Source organism: Cryptomeria japonica, chromosome 3, assembly GCF_030272615.1.
Source record: "Cryptomeria japonica chromosome 3, Sugi_1.0, whole genome shotgun sequence".
NCBI lineage: Eukaryota > Viridiplantae > Streptophyta > Pinopsida > Cupressales > Cupressaceae > Cryptomeria > Cryptomeria japonica.
Genome location: NC_081407.1, coordinates 912080054 through 912094281, shown reverse-complemented (window position 1 = coordinate 912094281; position 14228 = coordinate 912080054). Strand labels below are relative to the sequence as shown.

Here is a 14228-nt window from a genome sequence, read left to right as displayed (position 1 = left end):
CGAGCTTGCCTAGCAGTAATCTTGGCAGCCACTAAACTGAGGCACTATCTGTTAACACACAAGGTGCAACTCATTGCAAAGATTGATCCACTCAAGTATTTACTTAGCAAAGCAGCATTGACAGGTCGCTTAGCCAAATGGGTGATGATTCTAAGTGAATTTGACATTGAGTATGTGGACCGTAAAGCTATCAAAGGTCAGGTTATTGCAGATCAGTTGGCCGATGCGCCACTCATAGGTGATCATCCTCTTATTTCCAATTTTCCAGATGAAGAGATATTCATGATCACAACAACACAACCATGGAAACTATACTTTGATCGTTCATATACTAGGCACGGCTCGGGGGCAGGCATTCTGTTTATCACACCTCAAGGTGATAGCATCCCGAAGTCTTACAGGCTCACATTTCCATGCACAAACAACATAGCAGAGTATGAGGCCTTGATCACAGGACTCAGATTAGCCATACAATGGAAATTACAAGAACTACAAGTATATGGCGACTCCCAACTAGTCATTCGACAAGCAACAGATGAATATCAAACCAAAGATGATAAACTCATGCCATATAAGAAAATGGTGGACACTCTAAAGACATCATTTACTACTATCACTTTTGAGCAGATACCAAGAGATCAGAATCGAGCTGCTGACGCTATGGCTACCATCGCATCTCTCCTAGATCTTCCACAAAATTCAACACGCTACGAGTTCTTGGTAGAACAGCTTTAGATCCCCGCTTATGATATCCCCGAATCTGAAATGATATGTTGCCTTGTTGGTTCTGAATCCCCATGGTACGGTGAGTTCTACACCTATCTCCGCGATCACACCCTTCCTCCCAACCAATCAAATAACCAACGTAAAACCTTCATTCGCCAAACTGCTCGATATACCATTATTGCCGAAACCCTATACCGATGCGGTCTTGATGGTACTCTCCTTCGATGTCTAGAACAAGGTGAGATAACAAAGGCTTTGGAAGAGGTACATGAAGGGATTTGCGGGACTCATTCAAGTGGTCCATCACTAGCCAAGAAGATCATGCGAGCTGGATACTATTGGCCATCTATGGAAAAGGATTCCTACTACTTTGTCAGGAAGTGCAAAAAATGTCAAGTTCATGGCGACCTGATACATGCACCAGCACAAGAACTGCAACCAATCACAACACCATGGCCTTTTTGTCAATGGGGCCTTGACCTTGTGGGTAAGATTCATCCATCTTCATCCAATGGCCATAAATTCATTATTACCGCCACCGAATATTTCACAAAGTGGATCGAAGCTGTTCCACTTACCCAAGTCACCGGCAAGCAGATCGCCTCATTCATCCTCAACTACATCATCTGCCGGTATGGTGTACCCATGTCCATCGTCACAGATAACGGTCTTCCTTTCAAAAATCAGGATGTCCGTGAACTTTGTGAGAAATTTCATATCCAACACCGCTTTTCCACTCCCTATTACCCACAAGGCAATGGTCAGGCCGAAGCATCCAATAAAAACATATTAAGAATCCTAAAGAAAACAGTCAATGATGCCGGTCGTGATTGGCATGTTCAATTGAATCCAGCGCTATGGGCATATCGAACTAGCATTCGAACCCCTACAGGTGCAACTCCTTATTCATTGGTCTATGGTGCAGAAGCTATCTTGCCTATTGAGGTCGAGATACCATCATTACGGGTTTCTTTGCATAATCTCATTGATGATGAAGCTTACAGAGTCTCACGTCTTCAGGACTTAGAGTTACTTGATGAGAAACAACAAGCTGCATACAATCACCTCAAAGCCTATCAGCAGCGCATGAGTAGAAGCTACAATCACCGAGTTAGATCTCGTACATTTGAGGTAGGTGATCTTGTTCTTCGAGAAAATCCTCGCAACCAACCAAACAGAGAACATCAAGGCAAGTTTGAATCAAACTGGTTGGGCCCATATGTTGTCACTGCTGTATTCGGGTCCGGGGCATATCAGTTGGCTACATCAGACGGAGAACCGCTCGCAGATCCAATCAATAGCATGCACCTCAAACGGTTTTATACCTAAGGTATACAGAGCATCAGGCTCCCCTACATATCAGAAAATATCAAAAACATTCAGAAAATGTCCTAAAGAAAATACAAAAACATTCAAAAAAAGTAAAGAAAAATCATGCATCCAAACGGTGAACAACCACTCCAGTGGCACCTTGGGTAAGTGCGATGGTGAAAACCTGGCAAACAGGCGCCACTCGTAAGGGCTATGGCTCCAGTATCTTTCAGGCTTGTTGCGATCACATTCATACATACACACATCCATCCATCTAACCATGGCTTGTTATTTTATCTGTAATCCAAGAAAGTACTTCATGCGTCTAGCATCCCGCTTTTTCATAAATCATGTCCAACTTGGGGGCAATGCCCTTACAATCTAGATGATGGAAGTGGATTCTACATTACTGGTGATTCATTGGCAAAAACATTCAAAAATGTCTCGCAAAATACAAAAACATTCAAAAATGTCTCGCAAAATACAAAAACATTCAAAAATGTCTCGCAAAATACAAAAACATTCAAAAATGTCTCGCAAAATCCAAAAACATTCAAAAATGTCTTGCAAAATACAAAAACATTCAAAAATGTCTCGCAAAATACAAAAACATTCAAAAATGTCTCGCAAAATCCAAAAACATTCAAAAATGACTCACAAAATCCAAAAACATTCAAAAACTATTACACAAAATCCAAAAACATCGAAAAACCCATCGAAAATCACACCAAAACATGGCAACACCTTGTACATATTCATTCAAGCAGATGCAAAGCCAACATTAACACAACAAAGACAAAAGTGACGTTTTCTTTGACAAGAAAATTATGTTAAGCTATCAAATGCTTGGTTGATTCGTGAGTAATTCATTTGTTTATCTGTATCGGGATCTTTCAACATTGTTTTGTATCGTTTGCGCATTATTTCTGATGAAGTTCTGGGGCATGTACTAATGGTGTCTACGTGGGAAGTTCACTAAGCTACGTAATCTTATGCCAAATACAGTCATAGATCATTACGACTTGCTGACTACAGCGTATACCTCGACCATATGAGCATGAACCATTACCAAGGATCCATATTCTTTTATTCTTTATGTATATACTATTTGTTTACAGGTACAATGCTCATTCTTTGGTTCCTCCTCATCCAATTTGGATAAAGGTTTTTATTTCTTAGTACGGTATGCACTTGTCTCAGGATATGATCAGCCTAAGATCAAGGAGGACGATCCAAGTCATGCATGAATAGAGATAATCCTTGTCTGTTCCGCAAGCAATACTCAGGTCAACTTGATCCATTATATCAAGTTGCTTGTATTAACTTGCTATATCAAATCCATGTAAGAAATACTCTAGTCATCTTGAATCATTATGTCAAGATGCTTGTATTCTCTTCCAACATTTTAAAAGCTCAATGATGAAAATAGAGCACTATGGATCGTCATTCCATCTCATCTGTATATACTGCATTCCGTTGCATTCCACCCATCCATACATTCATAATAGCTGCATATCATGCATACATAGTCATAATAATGCATACTCTATTTTCCTCTTCTTCCATAGGAATGTAATAGGTCCTCCATTTCTTCTATCTAACATTGAACCCCTCCCCACCCTCCCCATCTCGATAATCACTATCACATACCCTACATCGTGTCCCAATCAACCTAATCAAGCCACGTTCATCACCATCCATCTCTAAATAGGAGGGATTGTGTTTCCTATCTTAAGTCATCCAATAAGTCAAGAAAGTTACTCTATCTGCACAGATACATCAACTCACACACACCCAGACTATCAACAGATACTCTGATCAAGTATCTTCGGGTCTCAACAGGTAATCGATTATGGCAAACTTAGACTACAACAGGCATTTATCATAATGACCTAGTCTCAACGGGGCTGCCATGATTCCCCACAACTACCCATCACACGCACATACTATCAATTGACCAACCAATCAAACACAATCCAACGGACAATTACATCAATTGTCTACGTCTTAACGAGTGTTTTGCTTCATATACCTTGACTTCATCGGGCAATTATATCAATTGTCTAAGTCACATCAGGTCACTTTGATTCACTTACTCAGACTTTATCATGTCCAAGCGACCAACTGACATCAACTGTCACGTTTTGACTTGATCGGGGCAATTAAACCGATTGCACCAGATTGTCCAACCAATTTTGATCAATTGTATAGCATCAATCCAAACCCCACACTACATCTGCTATGTATCTCTTGCATGACCTCAGGGTACTCACTGGCTTGTTATTTCTTCATATTCACTCCATTTTCTCCCATTCTTTCATCATTAGTTCTAAATTCTTCTATTCTACCTCCCCTCCACTTTTCATTCTTTTTCGAGAGATCGCCCGATTTTTCAAAAAAAATAAAAATTCGGCCCATCTCTCGAGGGGGCATACCACCCATTAAATTTACATTTTATGGGGGGGCATTTCTTCACACCTATTTTTCTTTCTTTGAAACAACGCGATAAACCGCACCGTCTCAAAGAGGGGCAAATGTAGTCACATAAATCTGTCCACTTAATTAAATGAATACTTAGTATTTATTTGATTATTTAACCATCAATTAATAATTAATTAAATTAATATTTAATTAATTCATCTTAACCCTATTCTCCTATTAATTAAATAAATTATTCAATTTATTTGATTTAATTCACTTAACCAAATTCAGACCATTAATTAAATAAATAAATCATATTTATTTAATTAAATCTTCTCTCACATTTAAATAAATTAATATTTATTTAAAACCCCCAAAATCCCACCTCTCACATTTAAATAAATAAATCATTTATTTAAAATCACCTTTATCCTCCACCCACTTGCATTTTCCTACAAATGCAAGTTGCACAATTATTTTAAATAAATAATTTATTTAAATCACCTTTATCCTCAACCCACTTGTATTTTCCTACAAAAGCAAGTTGCACAACTATTTTAAATAAATTATTTATTTAAAATCCTATTTATCCTCACCCACTTGAAACCTTTAAGGGTTTCCCTTAAAGTATTCAAACTTGATGGCTTTAAAGTCTTCAAACTTGATGGCTTCCTTCTATAGTCTTCTTAAGACTTTAATGGTTTTCCTTAAAGTCTTCAAGCCTTTAATGGTTCCCCTCAAAGTCTTCAAGCATTTTAATGCTTTATCTTCCTTTTTCTCATTTAAATAAATTAATATTTATTTGAATATTTATCCAAATACAACTTGCACACATTTATTGAAATAAATGAATTTTTATTTTAATAAAATCCTATTTTCCCTCACCCACCAAATCCACTTGCAAAATCTAATCCCCTTTTAGATTCTTCTAACCCCTTCCTAATTAACTTAATCCATCCCCTAATTATTGTCACATTCCTAAGCAAAATGGAGTCACTTCTCAAAGCCTAAAAGTCTTTGATAACCATTAAAGACTTTCAACCTTCAACCACTAAATGTCTCAAAGTCTTGGATAACCTTTGAAAGCTTCCAACCTTCAACCACTAAATGGCTCAAAGTCTTTGATAACCATTGAAGGCTTTCAACCTTCAACCACTTAATCCCCAAAGTCTCCAATAACCATTAATGGTTACCTCAAACCCTCCCACATGGTTAAAACATTTGTTTTGACTCAACCTCTACCCAACCCAAAGGTCTCATCAAGCCTTTAATGCTTTGACCATGATTATCTCTTAAACATTTGCACAAAGGTTTATCCTTGGATTAACTCTTAATCCAGTGGGTAATCTTAATTTAGACTTGACCCTTACCTTCTAGATAACCATGAGGTCTTCTCAGGCCTTTAATGCCTCCAACCTCTTCTCTCAACCCAATCCTATGTTGAAACTTGTCACCATTTTATTGGTGCCAATTGTGCACATGGATCCCCAACTTTCAATCCTAACCCTTGTTAAGATTGCTCAATCTTAACCCTTCATTTCCCTATTTCTTCTATAAATAGAACCCTTCTCCTCAAGCAAAAGGAGAAGCATTTTAGAGTATTGTTGTTATACTGGCATTAGCATAGAGCTTTTTCATAGCATCACTATCTACTCTTGCATAGTATTTGCTTATCATATTCAACCATCTTGAATCTCCATATGGCATCCATGGCTAGTGCTAAAAGCTGAGAGCTACACTCATTTGGGACTTGGAGAGGAGAGGAACAAGGGAGGAGCAACTATGAGCATCTTGATTAGCTATTTCATTCTATGTTTATATGCTTTCTATTTCATGCTTAATATCTCTCTTGATATGCCTGTTTAGGATAATCTTTTGTTGCTAACACTAACGTTTGTTTCTTGTGCTCTTGTGTGTGTTGCCATCAAACAGATTTTCTAATCCTTTTTGCAGAGCATCATAAATCATTCTTGAAACCTTTCAAATAAAATATATATCACCAAACAAATTAATTTTTAAATATATTACAATAAAAACTACACATTTATTATTATCATTATTTCAAATATATTACAACTACAAAAACCAACTTTATTAAAAAAAATTGATGCCTATTCAATAATGAAAAAATAAATCTTTAAGTTTGATACCATATTCACTGTGTATATATATATATATATATATAATAAGCGCGTATTTCTTTACCAACTACATATCTTCCCGTACTTGAGATTCCGCGTAATATTCGCGGGAAAAACGATACAGAGGAATTTTTGGAGGTGGTGTTTTTTTTTTTTAATTATTATGTAATTTTGGTTAATTTTATTGATTTGTATATAATAAATGTTTATTTGACATTAATTTTTAATTAATTAAAATTTAAAATAATACAATAATAAATGTAATTATGATAGGTATGAATTATATGTTGAACACATTCTTGAATATCACATGGGTTGGGGGAGGTGAACCTCATGTCGATCATAGGAAACTATCGTCAATGGGAACACTACCACCCATCATCCATCTTAATATTATTTTAAGTTAATATTAAGTCAAATTTAATTAATGTATTATAAAAATAAACTTAGTTAACTTATTATTTTATCTAAATAACTTTTAACAATTATTATTCTTTATAAACTCATATTATGATACTTTATGGATGAAAAATCAATTATACTTTTTAAAAACTAAAATACTTTTTAGAAAAAAAATCTATGTAAAAACACAAATATATTTCTTATAAAATTGTTCTTTCTTTCTTTATTTTTCTTTAAAAAAAAGTTATTTTTACTTTATAATAAAAAATACTTATTATGTAATTTGATAAATAAAAATATATTTCATAAAAAATATTTCACTCAAAATTATTTTAATTTATATCTATAAATTATTTAATTTTTTCATATGAATAAATCATTTTTATTGTTTATATTAAAATAATTATTTTATTTACTTAAAAGTTTTATAAAATGATTTTTAATTTATTTTTTATTATATATATAATAAAATCATTTTGTTGCATCTCATACCTTGCTGATATTGTAGTTACATCTCTAGCATAATATAGATCTATGCGCACCCAACATTCTAAATGCACATCTTTCATAAATTGAGATGATAAAGATAAATACTATCAGATTGGTAATAAAAAATTTACAAACGATAAATAATAAAGATATATATATATATATATATTTTTATTGAATGATAAATCATTAATATATAAAAACTTAACCTTTAAGCAAGTAGTAGACTTGTGTTGAAAAGTCAAAACGATGATAGACGGACAAGTTGAAGTTGAGAGTCCAAAACATGGTTAAGATGGAGTGGGTGGGGAGGCACAATTAACAGGCAATATCGGTAAGGAAGAAACAATGGATCCTGGATTTGTTTCAGGATTCATTGGAGCCGCCATTAACATTTTGTCTGATGAAACGCTTAAAGCTCTCAAGGTCGCCATTTATTGTCGCAGTGAGCTCAAATCTCTGCATGAACAGCTCCAGCGAATAATGCCTCTTATGGATTCTGCACAGTCTGAGTCTCAATCAATCTCCTGCACATTCAAGGATGATGCAGTCAAAACGTGGCTGCAAACGCTACAAACCCTCCTCAAGGACGCAAATGCAACGGTGACCGGCTGTACAATTCCACCTTATAATGTCTTTGCTCGTTACAGAGTAGCTAAGAGTATTAAGCAAACGAGTAAACGAATCCAAACGCACATTGATAACGTTGGTTTGATTAATCTGGTGCATCAATTTGCCGCTCACAAAGATTTCATTGACAGAATCGACGGAATTCGCAGCAAGATGCCCGTTTTGAGAGTTCAGCCCGTTTTGGAGGCGTGCGTTATTGGACAGGAGGGTTTGTTTCAGGATCTCCAGGATCGAATCCTCTCGAACAGCAATCAAGAGCGGCGAATTGGCATAACAGGCATGGGGGGCTCAGGAAAAACTGTTCTGTTAAAGACGGTGCTTAACAGCGAGCCCATGCAGGATTTCTTCGCACAGGGTCTTATAGTTTGGCTGACAGTATCGAAGACGCCGTTTCCTACCCTGCTGCGCCAATTAGGCCGGAGCATAGAGGGTCAAGCAATGGAGGCTGCAGGTGCTCTTGAGGAGGTGGGGAATGAGCACAATATAAAGAGCTTTGTGAGAACAATGTTGCGGAAATACAGGTTTTTAATTATGCTGGATGATGTTTGGGAAGGGAGCGAGGAAGTGTTGGAGTTTCTTCAAGTGCCGCAGAAGAGAGATCCGAGAGATTCTAAAATTGTGATTACAAGCCGCGACCCGGGGCTGCTGTCAAAGATGGGGGTGAAGAGTACCATTGCCCTGAAACCCTTGACGCAAGAGGAAGGTTGGGAACTGTTTAAGATCCATGCTTTTACAGACTTTCATCCTGGGAAGCTTGAACCCTTGGCTCGAGCGGTCGCCCAAGAGTGCAAAGGCCTCCCGCTGGCGATTAAGACAGTCGGAGCAGCCATGGCCGGGCGGTCACATGAAGCAGAGCAATGGCAGATTGCTCTAGAAAAATTGCGAAACGCAGACATACTTTATCCGGAGCAGGAAGACCAAGTGTTTCAGAGGCTCCGACTCAGCGTTGACGCTCTCAACTCGAACCTCAGGGCCTGCTTTCTTTACTTTGCGGCATACAAGGAGGATGCTATTATAGATGTGGAGGATATAGCCTTTTTGTGGAATTACGAAGGATTGCTGGGGAATTCGACTGGTTACGGCTATCTGCGACAGGGGCGACAGTTGTTGAATTCGCTGATAGATCGCTGCTTGATTGATGTGGTTTCAAGCGATAGAAATGGCGCTGTGCGCAGCTGTAAAATACATGATGTTCTGAGGGATGTTGCCCTCCGAATCGCAGAAAGAGAGGAAAAGTGCTTGTTCAGAGCCGGTAAAGATCTCACAACATTCCAGGCGGGGACATTTCAAAGAATATCGGTGATGGATAATAAGATCTCGGCCATTCCCGAGGATTTCCAGGGTCCGAGTCTAGAAACTTTGCTTCTGTCGGCTAATACAAAATTTAGCAGAATTTCAGACAACGCCTTGAGAAGCCTCACTGCGCTTAGAATCCTGGATCTCAGAGACACGGCGGTCCAAGTCTTGCCGGAGAGTATAGGTTTTCTAAAGCAGCTCATCTGCTTAAGATTGTCAAAAAACCCCATCCAAAATTTACCGGCTCGGTCATTTATCAAGCTGAAAAGGCTACAGGTAATTTTCTCGTTGTTGTCAAATTTGTAATAGTTTTTGTTTTTGCCTTTTTTTTTGGCGGGGTGGAGGAACGAGCCGTGCCCAGCAGGGGTCTCCATCGCTTTCACTTTTAAGAGAATTTTTAAGAAAGTAATACATCATAAACAACTAAAAGCTTTTGTTTGATGGCTTCAAATCTTCCTTCTGAAGATTTCGAACATCCTCTTATAAACTACCTCATCTAAACAGTCAAGAGTTTCTGTTTTATGTTTTCGAAACCTCCTCAGAAGATATTGAACATCCTTTATCAAGCTTCTACTCTGCTACAGGTAAACAGCCAAAGACATTAAACATCCTTTACCAAACTACTTTACATAAAAAGTAAAGCATATTGCTGTACCTGGTGCTAAAAAGATTCAAGAACAGTGATACATTATAATGTCTCATTATTTAAATACACTGTATTAACAATTAGGTACTAAAGCCTTCATTTGTTGGCTTCAAAACCTTCTTACAGAGTACTCATTCAAGATTCTCGACCAATTTCTTTCATGTAAACAGTTGGCAAGTTCATCCTAATATTCTCTGATTTCCAAGCTGCCTGTGTAAAACTTAAGCTCTGAAATTTGATCACAGGGGGTTTCTTGGCAGGCTAGTTGTTTAAAAAAGTCAATACCGTGATTTGAGCCCACTGAAATTGGATCATAGGAACTTTCTTTCACAGTTTAGCTGGGGAAAACATCAGTATTCGACCGCATGATCTCCATTCCCCAAAGAAATTCCCTAAAGAGGCTCAAAAACTGTTGCACGGACCGGTATATAGCTGTGTAAACGATCAGTGGCGTCATTCAACTTGACCATGGCTATTCTGTTAAAAAATTATAGATTAGTTTAGATATGAATTTAGGGCACTTTCTCTGAAAATAGTTATTCTTTTCCCCACTCTTGAAAAAATAGTTCTGTTTTCCACTCTTGAATGTTTGTTTGGGGTGTTTTATCTTTCAATTACTAGTCTATTTTGTGGCAAGTCCCTTTATGGTTTGGATTTGATTTGTTTCTTCAACATTCTTTTTTGATCTACACTGTGAGTTTAAGGCTCGTAAACTTGGGCTCTGATACCATCTGAATTTTTTTATTGAATTATTGGTTCATTTTGTGACGGATTTATTGTTTGGATGTGGTTTGTTTCTCTAACACCCTCTCTTGATCTACACTGCTGGTGTTTAAGGTTCTAAATTTTATTTGATAGACTAATTAGAATCTGAACCTAACTCCTATTTACTGTTAGGATGCTCTACCTCTAAATTACCAACTCATTTTTGTGATCAATCCTTTCACAGTTCATATGTGCCTCATTTCTCAACATGTTTTTAAGCCAAAATAATACTAGCACATAAAAGTCTTTGAAATTAAGGGCTATATAAGATGTTAGAAACCCTCACCACTGGTGGTCCTGATAAAAGGTGATTTTATGGATTTTTAATATCCCCTTTTTTAACCGATAGCTTGAATGAATGTGTAAGGAAATCCCAGTTGTGGCTGAGATGTTGCTGTTAAATAACATTCTTGATCGAAGCTACTATCACACTTCGAGAAAAAAAAAGTCCATCATGTTTCATGCATTCTCTTTTTATCAGTGACATTAGTAAGATTTTAACCAGAAAGAATTCAATAAATTCTACAGCCTGATAAAACGGATGATTCAGAACTTGAAAGCCTAGCATAATCTTGTAGACAAAGGCTTTATTAAATTGTATTCACTTGAGTCCCAAGTTAGTCATATTATTGTTTTTCCATTTTATTTCGACTCAGTGAATTGCATTGGGAACAGGTACTTGATCTGTCAGAATGCCTCAACCTTACGAATCTGCCAGAAGGAATTTCCAAACTGAAAAGCTTGCAAGTGTTGGATCTGCATGGCTGTGAAAGTCTGGGATACCTTCCTTTGGGACTCACTTCCTTGGTTTCTCTACAAGTTTTAAAGATGGAGAACTGCTTCACCTCTGCATTGCCCATACAATTTAAACCACCGACCGCCATAACCGGTCAAATTTTATCTCTCGGGAGAAGTCGCACTCCATGTTTAAGTGATTTGAAGGCCTTGACTGAACTGAGATGTCTAGAGATTGATAATTGGAAGGACACCTCCATCCCAGAAGGAACCATGAGCTGTTTTACCAAGATAGAGAGATTAATTTTGGGAATGCATAGCATAAAAACCCTACCACAGGATATGGTTAACAACAAAGGGCTTAGGCACCTTGTTTTCAAGTGTTCGAATATCAACAAGTTGCCAGCTTGGATGACTGAGTTTCAAAATCTGCGAAGCCTCAAATTATTTAATTCTCGGAGTTTGGAAATCTTGCCAGCTTTGGATAAGCTAGAGTCTCTCGGGTGTTTAGAAATCCACGAATGTGATAAACTCAAGGCCCTTCCCATTGCTTTCGGACGCCCGGGAGCATTCCCGAATTTGAGGATGCTGTGGCTGCGAAAATTGGAAATGTTGCAGAATTTACCGACCATTGGAAGGGGATCGATGCCTATGTTGGAAGTTTTGGGCATTGAGAAATGTATGCAAATATCAAGATTGCCAGACGGGATAAAAAGGCTGGATAATCTCAAGGTGCTCAGCATTTATGGGTCCAGAGAATTGATCAGAGCTACAAGCCAAGGTGGCGAGGATTGGAAGAAAGCGAAAAGGCTCCAGCAAGATAAACATGTCAAGATTTTAAAAGAGAGGAATACAGAGTGGATTAATGCATTTGAAATGAAATTGGGAGACGACTAACCCCACCATTGTCCCTCATCAGCCAAGAACAGAGCGGAATAGCTCAACTTCAATTTTTTGGTGTGTTTTCCAACAGACGCATATATACTTGTATATATGAGGTACCATTTCTGTAAAGAAGGTACTGTTTCTAGTAAATAATATTTATTCACTAATCCAGGCTGCAACAAGTAGCATTCCACTTGTAATCTTATAATATTACTGTACATTGAAATTTGCAGCTTATGGGACTCACTGTAATTTTCTTTTTAAATTGAAAAAATGCGATTACAGTGTATTCGGGCAAAGAGTGTAACATCAGAACAGGATAGAAACAAATAACATACAGTTTACAATCATGATCAAATATGGCAAATATCCACTATAATCATCCGAAGATTCCCAACTTTTAGAACGATTTACAGACTCGCTCTAAAAGTTGGAAAGTGGAGCAGACAGATTTGTCTGTAGGACCAGTACTGCAAAAGAAAAGCTTGATCTCAAGGCCTTTCCAAGTTCCAACAAATGTTTCTCTAATTCTCTTATTTAATTGTCATTTATTATTAAAAAACACTGTATCATTTTTCGATAAAGAAATGTTTTTGCAAGATAATTAATGTGTAATATTGTATCATAAGTTCAATATGTATGTATAAGTTTTCCTCTGTTTCAAACAGCTGCAAGGACTTTTCAAATTCAGAATGTAATGGTGTTTTTCAATTTTTCATTGTCATATTTTCACTGATTAAGTCTATTGGCTGGATGTATAACTTCTCTTGTTGGTGTCATCAGTGAATTGTATTTTTGTTTGGTGGCTGTTTAGTCTAGACAGTGTTCTTTATTATTGTAATTCAATGACTGTATTTAATCCTTGTAGAATATTTCTGTGCATTTAACCTTATATCAATCATACAATTTTAATATTGTATATACAAGTTTTATATGTTTAGAAGTCTGTCTTTTTAAATAAATTTTAATCTCATGTCAGTCACACATTTTTATTATCAATTGTATATTAATAATACAATTTTATATTCTGAAATTGTATCAAAGGGTTCAACACCCTAGTTTGCTACTTAATTAATCAGTAAATTTTTATGTTGGTCATTTTAATTTGTTTTAGCTTTTTTAAATGTTTAATATGAAATTAAGATCTTTTTTGCAATTCATTGGTATTAGACTATGAGTTCAAGTTAATCTTCTTTGATTGAGAGTTAAGGATTGAGTGATATTCATTCTACCAAAGTTACTTGCAACTCAACCTCAATCTCATCTTTTCTATTGCACCTTTAGGAATTTAAACTTGGGTAAATGGTGAAATCAAAGAGCATAACATCATCCTCATCAATTATGCTCAACCAATTGAGCTACAATTCTTTGGTGCTTCAAGTTCATTTTAAGATAATGATTTAGACAATGGTACAATATTTAATGAGTTTCGATTTATTCTTTGATTCTTCACCTAGCCTCATTTATATATGCTCCACATATTTAGCCAAATATTATCCATTTGCATGCATTTTTCCATACACTTTATATTTATTAGATCCCCCATATTTAGACATTCATTTCCCATATATATATATATATATATATATATATATATATATATATATATATATATATATATATTACCACTCCCTTATTTTAACTCAATCTTGTGGTCTTGGATTTATCCAGATTGATCCCCTACCCTCAATGTAACCTACACTAAAACCAATAGCATTTACTTTAAAATTGTCATCTAGGACATCTGTGTGCTTGCTAATTATCTATTAATCTTTACCATA

The 14228-nt window shown here is 36.4% G+C and overlaps 1 protein-coding gene across 1 annotated transcript; it reads left to right on the top strand.

Moving 5' to 3' along the window:
* Positions 1–7753: 7753 nt before the first annotated feature.
* On the top strand, positions 7754–12797 carry LOC131071851 (probable disease resistance protein At1g61300). Its single transcript, XM_058007845.2, has 2 exons — positions 7754–9692; positions 11503–12797. Exons 1-2 carry the CDS (start codon positions 7839–7841, stop codon positions 12457–12459), a joined length of 2811 nt encoding a protein of 936 aa, XP_057863828.1. The 5' UTR covers positions 7754–7838; the 3' UTR covers positions 12460–12797.
* The last annotated feature ends 1431 nt before the right edge of the window (positions 12798–14228 follow it).

What these genes read in the sequence shown, in the direction of transcription:
- LOC131071851 (XM_058007845.2), top strand. Translation starts at nt 7,839, where the DNA reads ATGGATCCTGGATTTGTTTCAGGATTCATTGGAGCCGCCATTAACATT. An exon ending in TCAAGCTGAAAAGGCTACAG is followed by an intron (nt 9,693 to 11,502) that starts GTAATTTTCTCG and finishes CATTGGGAACAG; the next exon opens with GTACTTGATCTGTCAGAATG.